Raw genomic sequence first — 17,044 nt, forward strand, 5'->3', positions numbered from 1 at the left:
CTTGAATCGGCCCACTTTTACCGCAGCTCAGCTTTTTTAGTGGCTCCTTGACGTCAGGACTCAGCACTGAACGTCCCTATGCAGATTAAACCCCAATGCCATAACGTACCATTTGGCTTAACGCTCAGGGTTCATCTGTCAGTTGGTCTCATAACTAACACATTTCGGTTAACACCATCCGGTAACCGGATCATGAGCAACATATGTTTGTTGGATGAAGTCACATTATTTCTGTTTCTCCTTGCATCCGTCTTTCTTTTGTTGACAAACATGTCAAGCTCGAATACCGTGTGATTGGCGCTTCGGGGTTTCGTCAACGTAGGTGGCCTATCTTAGCTGAGCTTGCCTTTTTCTTACTTGCCGCGTCACAGAGATCCATAGGTAATGTTGACAGCGATCGAGGTCCAACTTTGACGATCCGCATAACAATTTCAATGCGTTTTACCCAAGCATGAAGGTGAGGGACCCTGTACTGGTTGCACATAGGCTTTGTTTGGTTTGTGTAACGCAATAAAGGCTTCGGGATCGTAACATACAATCATCACGAAATTGAGGTGGTTTTTTTTATATTTGAGAGACATTGAAGCTGGTCTCCACCATGTCAAATCAGTGTGTTGTCCATCTACGACGCCTCTGTCGTCGTGACATGAACACGATACGCATAACCCGGGGATCGATCGTGCAGTTACACATACTTGCACCAAAGTGGCCAAAATCGGGGCCCAGCAACGTTATTAGCGAAATGTAATTTATAAAAGCCTGTTGACCTTACCAGATTCATGCTCGATACTCTTTCACTTTTTCATCCTTCCATTCCTTACCTGGTTGTGGGCTATGAAGGTTTCTTTTGCTGTCGTCAACGGGCTGGCTCTACTTGCCGCCGTGGTTAGCCCAGTGCTAGCCAAGAGCAAGTTCCCTTACTGCACTGGCTCAACTTATGGCATTACCCATAAGAATTGCGCCAAGTTTGAGTTCGACACTCTTCACTCCAACTGTGTGGAAACGTCAAACTGCACTACGTAAGTACAATTCCAGCGTAAACATCGATAGGGAGTGTTCCTCGATTAATCAAGTCACCTGCCAATACCGTAGTTTTTACGACATCACCAAGCTTCCCACTGAGAAAATCGATGCTCACACTGAAAAAATGGCACAGTTGATCACCAACGTGTGAGTACATGAGTGATCATTTAAATTGATTCAACGGGCAACATACTAATTGTTTATATTCAACACAAAAGCTTTGAAAATGGCAACACCATCATGGGCTATGCGGTATGTAATAATTAAAAATTTTTGTCTCACCTCCTTTTCTTGAAGGGATGGAACATTTGGCCCACTCGCTATGACAAGGCGATTGGGGGCAACCTACTCCTGTGTTGTTTCAAACGTGCTCATCTTTATTGGCCTTTTCTATAGTATGTCGAAGCTCTTGGCGATGGCCGTGGCTACACTTCAGGCTATATTGGATTCACCTCTGGCACCAACGATGCCCTTACCGTGATTCAACAATATACCAAGAGAAAGCCTAAGAATAGCCTCACAAAGTATGTGCCAGAACTGACCCGCCTTTCCAAGCTCAAGTTCTGCGACACTCAACGTAACGATACCAAGAAACTTTCTGGTTATCCTGCGGCTTGGACCAAGACTGCTTGCACTGATCCTACCTTTGTTCAAACTCAACTTGATGTTGGATTCGCTATGTATCTTGCTCCTGCACTTAAATACGCTGCTAGCGTTAATGTTCAGTCCAACTTGGGAAAAGCCATCTTTTACGGTATAAACAATGATCTACCTTCCATTAACCCATAGGAGAAGATTCGCTAACGCTATTTATTCTTTCAAACAATTTAGATACCATCATTAACCATGGCTGGCAATACGTTGAACCTTTAATCAACCTTCCAAGAATTTTGAAACTGACAGGTCCTCGCAAGCACAATGAAACAGAGAAGAGCTACTTGAATCGATTCTTGGTCACCAGACGTCAGTTGATGTGCTGCTTCCCTGACGATGTCTGGCCCCCAGCAGCAGACAGAGTCGCCGATCTCCAGCGACTGGTCAGCAGCTGGTCTCGCAACAAGGATCTCAAGCATCCCGTTACCCTCAAGATTTATGGAGTCACTGTCAAGGGTACTGAAGACCTAAGCTACGATAAGGCTGAATGCCCTAAGAAGCCCAAAGGCTGGAAGCTTCCTGCTGCGAAGACCCTTCCCATCCCTGACACCTGCCCTAACAAGCTCTTGTCACTTTGAGCCATACCATGACGCGAACGTCTGATGACCTATGTGGTTATTGAGATCTTTTTCAGGAAAAAAGATCGATCCACTAAAATATTCCTCAATAAATAATCCCATTGCATAACACTATACCATTTTTTAATTTTATTTTTTTTGACCCGTCTGGTGGAGCCGTCGATTTTATTTCTGACAGTCACAGAAGGTGCTTGGAGGCCAGAATTCCCTCCCCTTCACACTTACGCTCATAACATGTTGCCTCAAATGTTGCGTGGTCTGCGACCGCTCGTTACGAAAACGGGACAGGTGAGAGCTCTGTCACAACTTTCTACCATTAACGCCGAGGAAGTCCAAAAGTTTAGTGCGAAATCGGCGGAATGGTGGGATCCTCATGGTGAATTCGGCATGCTTCACCTTATGAACCCAACACGCGTTTCCTATATCCGCGACCGTATCGCACCGATTGCTCAGGATAGTACGCCATTCAAGGGACTGAAAATGCTGGATATTGGATGTGGTGGTGGCTTGCTTTCAGAGGTAAAAAAAAAAAAAAAAAAAGTATTCGCTATTTCGCAGGATATGATTTCCAGGCACTCACTCGCAACGACTATAGTCTTTGGTACGACTAGGAGGCAATGTCCTAGGAGCTGATGCCTCTTACAACAATATACAAATGGCTATGCTTCATTCTCGAAAGGACCCAGCTCTTTGGACGGGGCCAGGCCAGCTGGAATATCGAAATACCACAGCAGGTACGTGACATAAACATTAGAAAGCTCATCCCCGGTACATACCATGTTAAACCATTCCTGGTGATCCTTAGAGGACTTATTAGCCGAAGGAGAATCGTTCGACGTTGTACTTGCAATGGAAATTATAGAACATGTAAATAACCCCTCCGAATTCCTTCGAGTATGTGCTGACATGGTTCGACCCGGTGGCAAACTGCTTCTCTCGACTATTTCACGAACACCCATGGCTTATTTCTTGACCAATTTCTTGGCTGAGGATGTATTGAAGATGGTTCACAAGGGCACACACGATTGGAGCAAATACATCAAGTCTGAAGAGCTCAGGGAAGCCATTCACAGTTTACAAGGCGGTTGGCAAGTCGATGATGTGCGAGGAATTGCCTGGAACCCACTCAGAGGACGGTGGGTTGTTAGTGAGAAAAATGGTGATATAGGAGTAGCTGGTATTGGATCATTAGAAGTTAATTACGTCTTGACGGCAAGCAAGGCAAGTCAATAAACACATCATGTATAATACAGTGCTCATCCATTCACTATGCCCTAAAAAAAAAATTGGCACTAGACGGAATTTAAATTTTTTGCAATCGACACACAGGACTGGCTGGGCTCAAGTCAAAACTGTGCGATGGGAGGGCAACCGTATTGAACCTCCTTTTATTCTTGTAGCAATGGTCCGTATCGATACTTGAACAACCCTCATCTATCATACAGCATGAATCCTTTCAACCGTATGACCGATGGATGGATGGATGGATGAACTACGCTTTCTTTCAGACATCCTTATGGGGGTTTATTCGACATTCGACTTTAGACATAATTTGACTGACGCATTTTCCCATTCTTTGTTCATTCCAGCCTACCAGACTTCACCACAACAGAAAGAAGCGTGGACATGTTTCCGCCGGTCACGGTCGTGTCGGTAAGCATTACTGTTCATTTTTGGAAGGAATACGACTAGATTGTGACAGCAGTAGATAGATAGTCTTCAACCCACCTATCTACATTTCAACCACCTAACGGCAACGACCATCCCCAAGAATGCATAGAAACTAATATACCGCAATTCTCATTTTCCAGGCAAGCACAGAAAGCATCCTGGTGGTCGTGGTCTTGCTGGTGGTCAACACCACCACCGTATCAACATGGACAAGTACCATCCTGGTTACTTCGGTAAGGTCGGTATGCGCTACTTCCACAAGACCCACAACCAGTTCCATCGTCCTATTGTCAACCTTGACAAGATCTGGACCTTGGTTGGTGAGGAAGTCCGTAACAAGTACAAGAACACCGAAAAGGTTGCCGTCATCGATGCTCTTCAACACGGTTTCCACAAGGTCCTTGCCAAGGGTCGTCTCCCCGAACAACCCGTCATTGTCCGCACCAAGTTTGTTTCCCGCCGCGCTGAGGAAAAGATCAAGGCTGCCGGTGGTGGTAAGTTGATGTTTCTACAATCATCGTTTGTCCCTTGCCGAACGGATATTAATTTGGTCTATGATTTACAGTTGTCGAGCTCATCGCTTAAATGCAAAATCACCCCACGTCCATTGTCATCTTCAACAATAAAATTGTTACAGTTTTCACTATGTAATTTATCGAGGGGACTTGATCGTATGTGTCAATGTTAATATAGTAGTAAGGATGGAGTGCCTGGACTAAGCTCTGCGTATATGAGAGAGAATGCTATAGTGTAGCAAATGCTAGTCATGAAGCAGCCTATGCATGTCAGGATTAGCTGTGCTATCGCAAAGCTAGGACTGGCAAATCAAAGTAATCCTATTTCTATGAGCCTTTATGTGGTGTTTCAAAAATTGAACAGTTGAGTTGAGTAGAATGAATATTATACTGTAATATGCTTTTATTTTTTACTGCTTAGGAGGACGAGATCCAAAGATGGTGCTACCAACTCGAATATTAGTAGACCCAGCAGCAAGAGCTTCTTGGTAATCAGCAGACATACCCATGCTGAGTTCTAGTGACAATCCAGGAATAGCCTGTTCTACCTTGCTCTTACATTCTCGCAAACAGACGAAATCTGGATTCTCGCCTTCAGAGCCGTCTCTATCTGGCGCACCGATGGTCATCAATCCTAGCAAGTTCAGTTGCGGGCAGTTATCAACAATGTGCTTGGCGATTTCCACACATGCTGATGGTTCTGCTCCACTCTTACTCTCCTCGCCACTGGTATTGATTTGAACAAACACATTGATTTTGGATTCTCTTGACACCTGAATGCAAGCCTTGTTAAGACTATCGGCTTTCTTGCTGCTTTCGATAGTCTCCACAGCATAAAGGTTGGGAATGGCGGCGACGACTTTACATTTGTTGCTTTGCAGGTTGCCGATAAAGTGCCATGCAATATCGCGGGGTAATATTTCACTCTTCTCTACTAGTTCTTGAACATAATTCTCGCCAAAATGTTTCTGGTCGGCTCCTTCGTAAGCTGCCTTGATATCGTCAGCAGGCTTGTATTTACTGACAGCGACAAGGGTAGCATTTTGTCGTCCTTGCAAAACTGCGTCCATGTTCTTGCGAACAGTGCGAATGTTCTCCACAATGTGTGCGTGGTTATCGGTCATTAGGGATCTTGCGGCACGGAATTGGAATTGTTTTAGAGTACGCACAGGTGGGAGCAATCTAAGCATGTCAACCTTTGGACTTCCAGTTGCGCTTAGTTTTCGTTTCGAGTGGTCATCGGAGTTTGTCTGTCGTTCTTGCCATTGGGGGGCCAAATTTGCAGTCTGCGAAAAGCTGTCGATTAACCACTTGCGGTTGATTATTCTTTAGAATGAAAATGCGTAGATATTAATGTTTTTGCTTCATACTATAGATCAAAATGCTATCAACAAACAGGACACTCATCCAGCCGAGTATACCGTTAACATGACTGAAGTGAACCTCGATGATCAAAATAAACGAGTCACAATTTTTTTGGCACCTGAAGTCAAAAGCTTTTTTTTTTTTTGTCAGTGTAGAGTCCCGATCATTCAAAGCTGTAAATAACACAATTGTAAATCATGCGACCATTGACAGAAGAAGAAACAAAAACCCTTTTCGAAAAGCTCGCAAAATAGTATGTCTCGGCCCTTTGCTACCATAGTTATCTACTGTGCGCTAATCATACCTCTTTTTCCTTTAGCATCGGCTCTAACATTAAACACTTGATTGACCGGTCAGACGAAACCTACTGCTTCCGTCTGCACAAAGATAGAGTTTACTATGTCAGGTAATGCATCATGAAAGATTTTTCACCTATATTCTTCACGGCCTTGTATCTAATTGTAAATTGACGGCAGTGAATCAATCATGCGCAAAGCTGTATCTGTCGGCAGAGATCAACTTGGCTCATTGGGTGTGTGCTTTGGAAAAATGACAAAGACAGGCAAATTCCGACTTCACATCACTGCCCTCGATTACCTTGCACAGTACGCTAAGCACAAGATGTGGGTTAAGCCCAATGGTGAAATGCCCTTCTTGTACGGCAACCATGTTGTCAAGGCTCATTTGGGACGAGTCACTGAAGATACTCCAGAACATCAAGGTGTTATTGTCCTCAACATGTCCGATGTTCCTTTGGGTTTCGGCGTCACCGCACGATCAACCTCAGACTCTCGTAAATTACAACCCACTGACATTGTAGCTTTCCACCAAGCTGATATTGGTGAATATCTCCGTGAAGAAGATACACTCTTCTAAGTGAAAACCAACTGAGAACCGCTCCGCCCCCATCTACATATATCATTGCATTCATTCCAAAATTGTTGAATTACACTTTTACAAGATATAATAAAAAATAAAAATAAAAAAATTGCTCATAGAATACATTACAGGTTCGACAAAAGTTTATTTTTCTTATGGGGGACAGTCTATCTAAATTGGAGGTCCATCTTGACTTGTTACAGACAGTAGTCTATGGAGGGAATGTGGGAAAGGGGATGTGAAAAGTGTAAGAGATGAAGTATGTATGATACAGATAAGAAATATGCTTTGCAATGGGGATGTTTAGAACGTTCTTGGAGTTTCAATGGTCTGAATGCTCTGAATGATATCGCCTTCTTTAAAGTCAGTGAATCCTTCAAATGCCATACCGCACTCGAGACCCTTCTTGGCTTCTGAAATGTCCTTCTTTACTTGTTTCAGCGTATCCAATTCGCCTATAACATGTTGAGATTTTAGTCAAAGTGGTAAAGAAGTAACCCCCCTTAGCCTGAAACTTACCTTCCCAAATAGTTTCTTTGTTTCGGACAACTCGAACTCGACCATTTCTGGTCACACTACCGTTGGTGATTCTGCAACCGGCGATGGGCTTTGTATCGCGACCTTTCACAGTGATCTGGAAGATTTGTAAAACAGTGGCTTCGCCGTTGACTTGAGTGGAAATGATGGGTGGAAGCATATCACACAGGCTTGCTTTGACATCGTCTAACAGTTTGTAAATGACATTGTACGATTTGACTGGCACATTGCTTATGCTAGCTTGTTGCTGGATGCGCTTGTCTGCCTTCACGTTGAAACCGATGACGTGTCCCTCACAAGCTGCAGCAAGCTGAATGTCACTTTCGCTAATGTTTCCAACACCTGAGCTGACCACCTTGACACGGACTTCTGGAGTATGCAGACCGTTGAGACAATCCACGACGGCTTCCACCGTACCACTAACATCACCTTTGATAATCGCTCGAAGCTCCTTGACCTTGTCTTCTGCTTCTTCCTGGGGAGTGTTTCCTACTTGAATATCACTCAATCGCTTGTTAAGGGTTTCCGGATACTGAGTGATGAGACCTTGATGGAACATCCACATTTCCTTCTTGTAGGCTCGCTCAGCGTTTCGTTCCGCTTCGACTTGCTCACGTTGACGTCTGCGCTTGTCATTAATGACTTCGAGATCTTCCAACTGTTGCTTTCGCTGCACTTTAGCAATTCGATTGGCCACGACCGTCTTCGCAACAGACTCCGAAGGCGCTTGGAGCATTTCGTCGCCAGCATTGGGTAACTCTTTCCAGCCAATCACTTTGACAGGCATACCAGGTAATGCTTCTTTCACCGGCTTTCCTTTATCGTCCGTCATAGATCGCACTTTGCATAGAGCGTTACCAGCAACAACATTACTACCAGGCTTCAGCGTTCCAGTTCGAACCAAGACGGTTGCGACATTGCCTCGACCTTTTTCAATATTGGATTCCAGCACAACACCTTCGGCCGTATTATTTCGTTCAGCTCGAAGATCCAGAACTTCCGCCAAAGTGACAATGTTCTCCTCCAATTCATCTAAGCCTTTTCCAGTCAATCCAGACACATCAACCGATGGAATATCGCCACCCAATTCTTCCAACTGGATTTCGTGCTGTAATAGTTCTTGCTTCACTCGATGTGGGTCTGCGCCATGTTTATCGCACTTGTTGACAGCAACAATGATGGGGACATTGGCGGCTTGAGCATGCTTGATTGCTTCCACTGTCTGAGGCATAACACCATCATCTGCAGCCACGACAAGTACAACAATGTCTGTCACATTAGCTCCTCGCGATCGCATGGCGGAGAAGGCAGCGTGTCCAGGGGTATCCAAAAAGGTAATACGTTTCTTTGATGGAAGATCAACAGAAAAGGCGCCAATATGCTGAGTGATACCACCTGCTTCACCTGCTGCGACAGAGCTCTTACGAAGTGTATCCAATAAGGTAGTTTTACCATGATCAACGTGGCCCATGATGGTCACCACCGGAGGTTTGGAAGGGAAGATAGACATATCCTCGGGTTGCTGACGAGGGAAAAGATCCAATGCAGCTTGCGAGTCTACAATTGGATTCATATCCAGTTCCATTGCAATCAAACTAGATTCGTCTGCAGTCAGCACTAAACAACCAAAAGATGTGAGAATGGGATACCTCTCCATACGACTCCTTATCGATGTATCAACTTACTATGATCGTGCTTGGTATTTGGCATTTCCAGAGCCTGCATTGTACTGATCATTTGCTCTAAGGAAAAAAATATGTCCGAAATGTTTTAGCTTGCTTGGGACGAGGCGACGCTACCTATTTTTTCAAACCTTGCCTATGGTGACTTACCCAAACGAATACCTAGAATTTTGGCCAAGTTGGAAACGTTGACGACCTCCGGGATATACACATCGCGTTGAACTTTCTCAGCCTTGGCTTGCTCCAATTTGTTCTTTCGTTCTTTCGCCTCAGCTTCGGCTTTCAGCTCTTTCTCGTATTTCAATGCAGCCAACCGTTCTTGCTCGAGCACCCTTGCTTTCTCTTCCTCCTTCTTCTTACTTCTCTTGATATCTCCTTTATGTTTATGCTCTTGTGTAAACTTTTCAACGTGTCGTTGGTGAAGTTTGGGTGCTTCTCCTGCATGCTTTTCAGGATGATGATCAGTCGGCTTTGGTTGTTGTCGCAAAGTGATATCCTGACCGCCCTTCCTCTTCCCTGTCGATCTTGCAGCGTCGGAATTACTTGGACGAGCCCATTTACTCTTGACGATATCATCAATGGCCGATTGGGGTTGCACACCTTTCTGAACTTTGCCTTTTATTCGTCGTGCTTGGTACTTCTGCTCAACTTCAGGAGCTCCAAGTGATTCATACATACGTGGCTTGGCTTCAGCTAGCAATGTCGAAGAGTCTTGCATCCAGCGCTTAGTCGTGACACTTCTTGCATTGACAAGTCTAATGTAGCATAAGGACCGAGTGGCACCATTTTGCAACAACAGTCTGCTTGTCATGGTCTTGCAGGTTTGCAGTCCTCCCGCTACGGCCCATGAACGATAAATTTATTGACTCTGTGACGGCTTTTTAACCCAACCAAAACTTCCGACCGACAGGGTTTGTTTTCTGCCTGAACAAAAAGTCTTTCTAGCAACGGGCAAACTGTAGCACCATTTTCAACGTAAAGACCCATTGCCAAGAGATCAGCATATCAGAGTATAAATAGCTTATTCCTACATTTCTTCTCTACTCTACTCTACACTAGACTATCAAGGGACTATACAAGCTCCTAGATTGGCGTTTCTGCTGAAAACAGTTTGCCTGTGTCATTTTGAGCCTATCGTGAATTGACTGAAATTTTTGGTTTGCCGAGGGGAAAACCCAGCGGTAGGAGCTTAGTGATGCGAAATTTTTCGTCTTACTTGATGTTTTATGGAATTTGCCATGACTATTATTCATAGTGAATGTAACATGGATCATCTATTTATGCTCACAATTGAGCACCGCGCATTAGCACAAGGCTTTGAACAGACTGGAAAAAATCCCCCTGAAGGGTTCGATTCAATCGATGCAGCGGGTATTCTTGGCAATGGTCCAATTTGGGAGATTTGTGTTACAGTTCAAAAATAGCAAACATCAGTACGTAAACATTATTTTTTTTTTTGTTTAAAACTAATCATCCGCTTTACTTTATCTTAACGTCGTCTTCTTCCTTTTCACGCATGGACACAAAACTAAAGAAGCTTTTTCGCAATTCTCGCTTAGACTTTCCTACTCGATGGTCAACCCCACCCCCATCTACATTCGAGCGTCCAGATAGGCCAAGGCAGTCACTTGATTGTCCACCTAGACTCGATACCAAATCCCCTCCACAACGCCGAACATGGAGAAAACCACTGCCCCAAGATGCGCCAAAGATCAAACTTACCGCCAAACCAGATTATAAACAAATGGATCGCAACGTTAGCTTAGCTCTCGATGCACTTAGTGCCTGCGATTTCAACGAGTTGCCTGCGCAGCTCAAGGCTGAATTGGTCAGACAACAAAACGCAAAGCCTGCTAGTCAACTGAAAACCCTCGGTACCGCCAGCTCGTTGTATCCAAAAAGCGTCGGTCACCATACCCCGAGACCTAAAATCATGTCTCAATACCCTGTTCGCCAAACATCTTTATCGTATCAGAACAACCCCCAAGTGACTGCTCGTCTGCAAGATATGGACAAGAATGTAAACCAGCGACTCAGCCGATACTCCTTAGAGAGTAATATGAGCGATAATACATCGGGTGAAGAGTCTTTAGGCCCTGCAACGCCAAGACATTCGCTTTCGCCTATGACGGAAACCACTTCACATCAATCCATGCCTCCAGAACCTCCTAAGCACAAGTTTGAATTACCGCAAATTGTCATGACCGGCTCCGAAAATTCACTCCCAAACTCTCCATCGTCCGATGCTAAAATTGCCCCCAGTGTGCATACACCTAACGATCAAAACACCGTTCATATCAAGCGACAAAATGAAAATACAGTGCATCTACGACCCAAGGTTGCTTCCATTAAGAGAACATCGTCGGTACGAAGACGGCCTAGTGCCCGCCGCCATGTGTCACTGAGACGTCATGTTAATGATATACTTTCCGGTGCGTTTGAAGAAGCTGATGATGAGTGGGAAAACGAGAGTGACGAAGAAGATGACATGAATGATCACTTGCAAGTTTGGACTCGTCGGTCGTTTCAACTCGATAACCAATCCATCCCTGCCCACTGTTAAAAACTGGCTTGTCCCTACTTAAAAGAACCCATGTATATCTCTGTAAAAATTTTAAATAACAAAATGCCCCCCCCACTCATTTTTGCAAAAACTAGCTAACTATCGCGCTCCTTACCAAATAAATTATGCTCTTATTCCCTGCAAAAGTGCCTGAATTGTTTCGTGTTTTCATGCGCCGAACCATACCTTCAACCAGCCCTTACGTCATGGGAGTGATGATGACCACGCTCTAAATCGGGGGACCTGACGACCAGCAATGCTATTAAACAAAGGCCTGCTATGAATGCCCAGATAGCCTCAAAGCACTTCTCACAAAGCTCCATAGTGCAAAATAAAGCTCGCGTTGATTCACGGCCATAGATGTTTCAGGTGGGTTTATTTTTAAACAGTGGCGCTTATCCCTTTTCTGCATTTCCTAATGTGGATACAGTGACGACAGAAGCTGGCAAATGTGGCGTGCATGATTGTGGCGGCCAGTAGAACGATGCAGTGGTACGAAGTTAAGCTTACAGCTGTTCTAGAATGAACACCTGCGCAGTGTACAAGCTGCACAACAACATTATGTACCACAACAACAGCGTCATGAAACTCAGACTGCACACATTACAACCCTTTGGAGAATTGGTATCCCTTTATAGCATTCGAGAAAACATCAATTGCTTGCCTGCAACATGAAATAGACCATACTACAGCCTTATAACATAGAACTCTGCCAAAGTAGAATAACTTCACCGCGCATACTACGACATTGCTTTGCGTCAGTCTAATAATACTTTTGTACAACATCATTTCCCCTCTCCAAGATACGTAAAGTTTCCCTCTGTACTGACAAGCACGATGACCGAATCCTTTCCAATATCAAGACCCTGATATTTCATTGGGTCAGCATTTGATTGTAATGTACGTAGTGCTGCTAGAGTAGATGCACCACATGGCCCTGAGGAAACGCCTAATGTTGCCAAATCATGCACCGCCTTGTCCACGTTTGCGTCGTCGACAGTAATGGCAGCATCGACACCATGCTGCAGATCCGGCCATGAAAGGAAAGATATCTGCCCGCCTGTCAAGCCTGGCATGATGTTTCTGCCTGCGTCAATCGATAGCAACTTATTCGACTTCAGACTGAGTAGAAGACAAGCAGCATTATCAGGTTCGACGGTGAGGATATTAGGAGGGACACCTTTTCTTTCTGCACTTCGGTAGTGCCTGACACCAGCATGGCCAAGTACACCACATCCTACAGGAATAGCCACTACAGACGCCGAGGGACTGTTGGCTAGAGCCAGTTGCTCGTCGATCTCGCGAAACAACGTAGAATAGCCATCCACTATATGCATAGGAATACTTTCATAACCATCCCACGCAACATCTTGGATGTGTATGGCTTTGGATCCTGCTTGTTGTACCGCTTCCTTTGCTACTTCTACCGCTGCTTCATAAGAACCCGGCACCACAATGACTTCAGCACCTTCTGAAGCAATGTAATTGCAAGACCTTTGCGTGGTCGCTTCCGGGACATATATCCGAGAACGAATATTTAGTATGTTGGCCATACGAGCAACTGCACGACCATGATTTCCAGCAGTGGCAGCAATTAACTCAATGGGCCCTGATTGTTCCTCTGCAGCATGCTTGCGCAGCACATCGATCGTTGTAGTGTTGATGTCAAGGTCCCACCTCTGACATAGGGTATGAAAGACGCCCCAAGAGGCACCAAGTACCTTGAAAGCCGGCAAGCCCATCCTTGTGGACTCATCTTTGATGAATACGCGAGAAACCTGCAGTTCAGATGCCACACTAGGTAGCTCTGTGAGTTTGGTGGAACTGTGACCAGGCACCAGTGATCGATGAAACTTGAAAATGGTGTCGTTGGGCTGAGCGGTTGTCGTCCAAAACCGCGCTTCCGGATTGGAATACCATAGTGTCTTATCTTCTGTATTTGAGGAGCTCATGATCAACGTTGAAGAAAAACGTACAGAGGTGAGAAAAGCGGGAAGGCAAAATTGATCACGCTATTTGTCGCTGATTGGCGAGGATTGACTCACTTCGGCCCGCTGGAATAACCATCTGCTCTTCAATGTTGCCAAACAATATCGTCTCACATAGAAATCTTACCATTGGCATAAATCGTACCAGTATTCAAAGGCGCTCCGAAAAGAAAAGCACTGACAATCAACTATTTTGAAATCGTTCTTGGCAGTCTAAGTAGGATATATAGCATGTATTGCATTGACATGTTGATTATTTTTTATTTAGTACCGCTGCCCGTCTATTGTATATTATTTACTCTGAAGGAAATTGAACTTCGTCACTAGGCAAAATCTGCGTTTCTTTGGCAGCTTCCTTTACCCATTCCTGAACAATTCCGTAATTACAAAGTGTTTCAATGTATTCATTGGCTACTGGGTCTGAGATAGGCAATGACATTGACTTGATACGGAAGCATACCGGGGCGTACATGGCGTCCGCAGCAGTGAACGCTCCAAATAGGAATCCTTCATCAATTTTCTTGAGGTCGTCCCGCGACTGGACTCGTTCACGACAAGTGACGAAGATGCTAGTGATTCTTGCCAGGTCGCGCGCGATCCCAGGAGTAGCTTCGTAGTAGCTCTTAACAAATGGGTAGCTAGCTCGGAGATTCATAGGGTAGTTACCACGCAGGGAACCGAAAGACGAAGCCATTTCGGCTGAAACAGCCCTTGCCAGTGCTCGGTCTGCTTTACCACTAGGCCATAGCTGTGGATAGTCTATAATGATGATTAAGAATTGTATACATTTTTCTGATCCAACCTCTATTGGCACTCACCTTCAGCCAAAAATTCCATAATAGCCAGAGACTCAAAGATAATGATCTTTTCTCCATCCAAGTATGTGTGTAAGGTAGGCACTTTGCCGGTTGGTCCAGCTTGCTTCAAGATCTCTTTGGCTTGAGGTGTGCCAAAGTCATGATCTTGATCAAGGTAGAGGCAGTTAACTTCACAGGGATAGTTCACGAAGCGAACAGCAAGCCAGGCTCGCAGAGACCAAGAAGAGTAATTGCGATTGACAATGTAGAGTGAAGAGGGAGAAGAGGCCATTGCAGTTCAAAGGTAGGTAAGAGGGCCTATAGTTGATGAACTCCGAAGTGGCTGCACTGCTTTATACTCGGCGAGACAATTAGATGACTCACAAAGATACTGTCACCCCTGTCGTGGTCTGAACACCAAGTTGATTCTTCTTCACCTTAAACACTGTTGATTAGGATGCACAGAAGAGGGTCCTGCCAATATGCCACAATTCTTCCGTTGATTTTTTCGATATCTTATTAGGAAGTAACGGTTGATTCTTCACATATCATTAGCTATACCAGAGTTGAAATGAGGGGAATTTGCCGAAAAAGTTTAATAACAGGTCTAAATGCTTACGAGGTAAAGGCACAGAATGCAAGATTGAAATGCAACATAAAAGGTTGTTTAAACTTTTTAAAGGAAAAAGTGGGATCGAAACAAGAATAATATACAATTGCTGATGATTAGAGCAATACGATCAGGAGTCTATTGACTTATACAGAGACAGGGGTGGTTGCATTTTCCACTGCCATGGTGCGGTTGTCGCCAACTGCAGATCTGGCAAACAGCATATCCATGGAAGCTAACGTTTGCATCAAGTCCTTTTGGAACGCAATCTCCATCTTCACCTTGTCACGCAGGCGGCCGATCAAATCATCAATAAGTGGTGACTGTCCAAGTGCAGAAGAGTACATATCTGATTCAAAAAATAAACCGTTAGTCAATGGGTGGCAGATACAATGAAAGGCGCGTAAAAGGGAAACCTACCAATGATAGCATTAGCAACGTCAATCAGAAGATTAACATATCTTGGGTAGTTAATGTGCTTCACGACAAATCGAACAATAGGCTCCAAAGAAATATCATCTCGACCAGCAATGGCCAGTTTCAAACCATCACGATGAATCAATTCTTGAAGCAACGACACAACCACAATTGGGAACTGCTGTGTGCGCAAAACTTCATCCAAGGCATTACCATATTGGAATTTCTTAAGGTATTGGTCGTAAGGCTGAAGGCGCTTCTTGCGTTTGGATTCAATCTTGAAGTCATCCTCGGCACCCTGATGGCTTTGTCCTCGAACAAAGTACTTGTAGGTACCTCCTTGAACGTAGTCGTCTCTTATTTTCTTCATGGCCATTTCCGATGACTTAGCTTGGCGTTGTCGAATGGAAAGATAGCCATTGGACATACCGACAGCGAGCGTCGAATCAGTAGACTATGTAATACCAGTTTAGTACTTATCGATAACATTAGTTTTTCATTCCATATACTTACAGAAATTCCGACACTCATGACTGGAGCAGGGTATTTGATACTGTGCACAACCTTGTAATCCATAACATTGTAGATTTTAACGTGTTGATCTAATGAACCAGTGAGCAATCTGGATGAAGATCCATCGAAGCACATGCTGGTGATGGTCTTTTGGTGGTTGGCGACCAAATGCAAAGCCCTACCACCACTGAGCAAGTCCCATACTTTCACAGTGGTTCCGCCAGCTGACACAATAGCTCCTCCTCCTGGATACATCAAGACTTCTTCAACTGGTGCTCCATGGTTCATTGACATAACACATGAATTTGATCGCAAATCCCACAGTTTGACAGTTTGATCGTAGGAACCGGAAAGAACAAGGTTGGGGTTCTCAACGCTGACCAATCCAGCTCGAATATAATCAGTGTGATCTTCAAAGACATTGAGTGCTTCTGAGGTTGACACATCCCACACTTTCAGCGTCTTGTCGTCCGATCCTGAAATAACATGCTTGCTATCATTTGAAAACTTGGCAACATGAACAGGACTGTTTTGCATTTCGAGAAAAAAGTTTAAAAAATAAAAAAACATTTGTTAGTTAGCGTCACTTGCACAAACGATTCACATTAGTCGAGCAGACAACTTACAGCTTATGACCGTTGAATTGACGCAAAATGGCTCTAGAGTTGACATCGAAAACTTGAACCAAACCAGTAGCATCACCAGCAACTACAAGCTTTCCATCATGTCGGAAAGTGCCGCTGAAGGCGGTATCCTTGAATCGAGATATCGTTTTCTTAGGCTGATGTGTTTTCGAAGAGTATATTTGAACTCGAGTCGACGACGTAACGACAAAATCATATGGTGCGACAGGCGAGAAGTTGATAGAAGAGACTTCTGCATATTCTTTGATTGATACAGGAGACTGAGAAACAGAGCATTAGACATGAATCCACTTTGAGGATGTCGTGCGCTTGGAGATTAATTTTACCTTGAACTTCTTCCAGAATCTCGACTCGTTTGTTTGCCTTGAAGGCAGACGGGCGTACTTTTTAACAGCAAGCTTTTGGTAATCACCCATAATGAAGACACCTGGAATGAAAGAAAAGTTTTGGACAAGGGAAATTGCAAAATTTCGAACAAGAAGCAGTCCTATGTGACGGCCCATTTTTTTGGCCCCACTACCACAGAACTGATTTTTTCACCAAGCTTGTCAAGACAAAGTTTCAAATGCTTGCAGGACCAAAAAATATATGTGGTGCATCCAGGGACA

The 17,044-nt window shown here is 44.4% G+C and overlaps 10 protein-coding genes across 10 annotated transcripts; 5 read left to right on the top strand and 5 right to left on the bottom strand.

The window, feature by feature from the left end:
• The first annotated feature begins 549 nt into the window (after nt 1-549).
• Nucleotides 550-2,270, top strand: K450DRAFT_233575 (uncharacterized protein). Its single transcript, XM_051587776.1, has 5 exons — nt 550-1,019; nt 1,093-1,170; nt 1,242-1,275; nt 1,420-1,777; nt 1,855-2,270. Exons 1-5 carry the CDS (start codon nt 835-837, stop codon nt 2,253-2,255), a joined length of 1,056 nt encoding a protein of 351 aa, XP_051446199.1. The 5' UTR covers nt 550-834; the 3' UTR covers nt 2,256-2,270.
• A 140-nt stretch (nt 2,271-2,410) lies between these two features.
• On the top strand, nt 2,411-3,804 carry K450DRAFT_233580 (uncharacterized protein). Its single transcript, XM_051587777.1, has 4 exons — nt 2,411-2,774; nt 2,851-2,989; nt 3,061-3,476; nt 3,552-3,804. Exons 1-4 carry the CDS (start codon nt 2,490-2,492, stop codon nt 3,633-3,635), a joined length of 924 nt encoding a protein of 307 aa, XP_051446200.1. The 5' UTR covers nt 2,411-2,489; the 3' UTR covers nt 3,636-3,804.
• Nucleotides 3,658-4,511, top strand: K450DRAFT_233583 (uncharacterized protein; the record flags this gene model as incomplete). The annotated part of the gene is made up of 4 exons (XM_051587778.1): nt 3,658-3,660; nt 3,845-3,908; nt 4,067-4,420; nt 4,492-4,511. The coding sequence occupies 4 exons, from the start codon at nt 3,658-3,660 to the stop codon at nt 4,509-4,511; spliced, it is 441 nt and encodes a 146-aa protein (XP_051446201.1).
• A 125-nt stretch (nt 4,512-4,636) lies between these two features.
• K450DRAFT_233587 (uncharacterized protein) lies at nt 4,637-5,630 on the bottom strand. Its single transcript, XM_051587779.1, has one exon. The coding sequence runs from the start codon at nt 5,563-5,565 to the stop codon at nt 4,852-4,854; it is 714 nt and encodes a 237-aa protein (XP_051446202.1). The 5' UTR covers nt 5,566-5,630; the 3' UTR covers nt 4,637-4,851.
• Nucleotides 5,631-5,957: 327 nt separating this feature from the next.
• On the top strand, nt 5,958-6,789 carry K450DRAFT_233589 (uncharacterized protein). Its single transcript, XM_051587780.1, has 3 exons — nt 5,958-6,059; nt 6,126-6,212; nt 6,283-6,789. Exons 1-3 carry the CDS (start codon nt 6,004-6,006, stop codon nt 6,680-6,682), a joined length of 543 nt encoding a protein of 180 aa, XP_051446203.1. The 5' UTR covers nt 5,958-6,003; the 3' UTR covers nt 6,683-6,789.
• A 1-nt stretch (nt 6,790) lies between these two features.
• On the bottom strand, nt 6,791-9,681 carry K450DRAFT_233592 (uncharacterized protein). The gene is made up of 5 exons (XM_051587781.1): nt 9,583-9,681; nt 9,055-9,519; nt 8,908-8,964; nt 7,205-8,839; nt 6,791-7,140 (listed from the first exon to the last, which is right to left on the bottom strand). Exons 1-5 carry the CDS (start codon nt 9,620-9,622, stop codon nt 6,989-6,991), a joined length of 2,349 nt encoding a protein of 782 aa, XP_051446204.1. The 5' UTR covers nt 9,623-9,681; the 3' UTR covers nt 6,791-6,988.
• A 705-nt stretch (nt 9,682-10,386) lies between these two features.
• On the top strand, nt 10,387-11,613 carry K450DRAFT_233597 (uncharacterized protein). The gene has a single exon (XM_051587782.1). The coding sequence runs from the start codon at nt 10,421-10,423 to the stop codon at nt 11,465-11,467; it is 1,047 nt and encodes a 348-aa protein (XP_051446205.1). The 5' UTR covers nt 10,387-10,420; the 3' UTR covers nt 11,468-11,613.
• A 194-nt stretch (nt 11,614-11,807) lies between these two features.
• K450DRAFT_233599 (uncharacterized protein) lies at nt 11,808-13,441 on the bottom strand. Its single transcript, XM_051587783.1, has one exon. The coding sequence runs from the start codon at nt 13,417-13,419 to the stop codon at nt 12,253-12,255; it is 1,167 nt and encodes a 388-aa protein (XP_051446206.1). The 5' UTR covers nt 13,420-13,441; the 3' UTR covers nt 11,808-12,252.
• Nucleotides 13,442-13,633: 192 nt separating this feature from the next.
• K450DRAFT_233601 (uncharacterized protein) lies at nt 13,634-14,794 on the bottom strand. The gene is made up of 2 exons (XM_051587784.1): nt 14,274-14,794; nt 13,634-14,214 (listed from the first exon to the last, which is right to left on the bottom strand). Exons 1-2 carry the CDS (start codon nt 14,542-14,544, stop codon nt 13,751-13,753), a joined length of 735 nt encoding a protein of 244 aa, XP_051446207.1. The 5' UTR covers nt 14,545-14,794; the 3' UTR covers nt 13,634-13,750.
• Nucleotides 14,777-16,867, bottom strand: K450DRAFT_233608 (uncharacterized protein). Its single transcript, XM_051587785.1, has 5 exons — nt 16,763-16,867; nt 16,419-16,696; nt 15,793-16,318; nt 15,283-15,733; nt 14,777-15,211 (listed from the first exon to the last, which is right to left on the bottom strand). Exons 1-5 carry the CDS (start codon nt 16,850-16,852, stop codon nt 15,009-15,011), a joined length of 1,548 nt encoding a protein of 515 aa, XP_051446208.1. The 5' UTR covers nt 16,853-16,867; the 3' UTR covers nt 14,777-15,008.
• Nucleotides 16,868-17,044: the final 177 nt, after the last annotated feature.

Source organism: Umbelopsis ramanniana, assembly GCF_025399195.1.
Source record: "Umbelopsis ramanniana AG unplaced genomic scaffold K450scaffold_16, whole genome shotgun sequence".
Lineage (NCBI taxonomy): Eukaryota > Fungi > Mucoromycota > Umbelopsidomycetes > Umbelopsidales > Umbelopsidaceae > Umbelopsis > Umbelopsis ramanniana.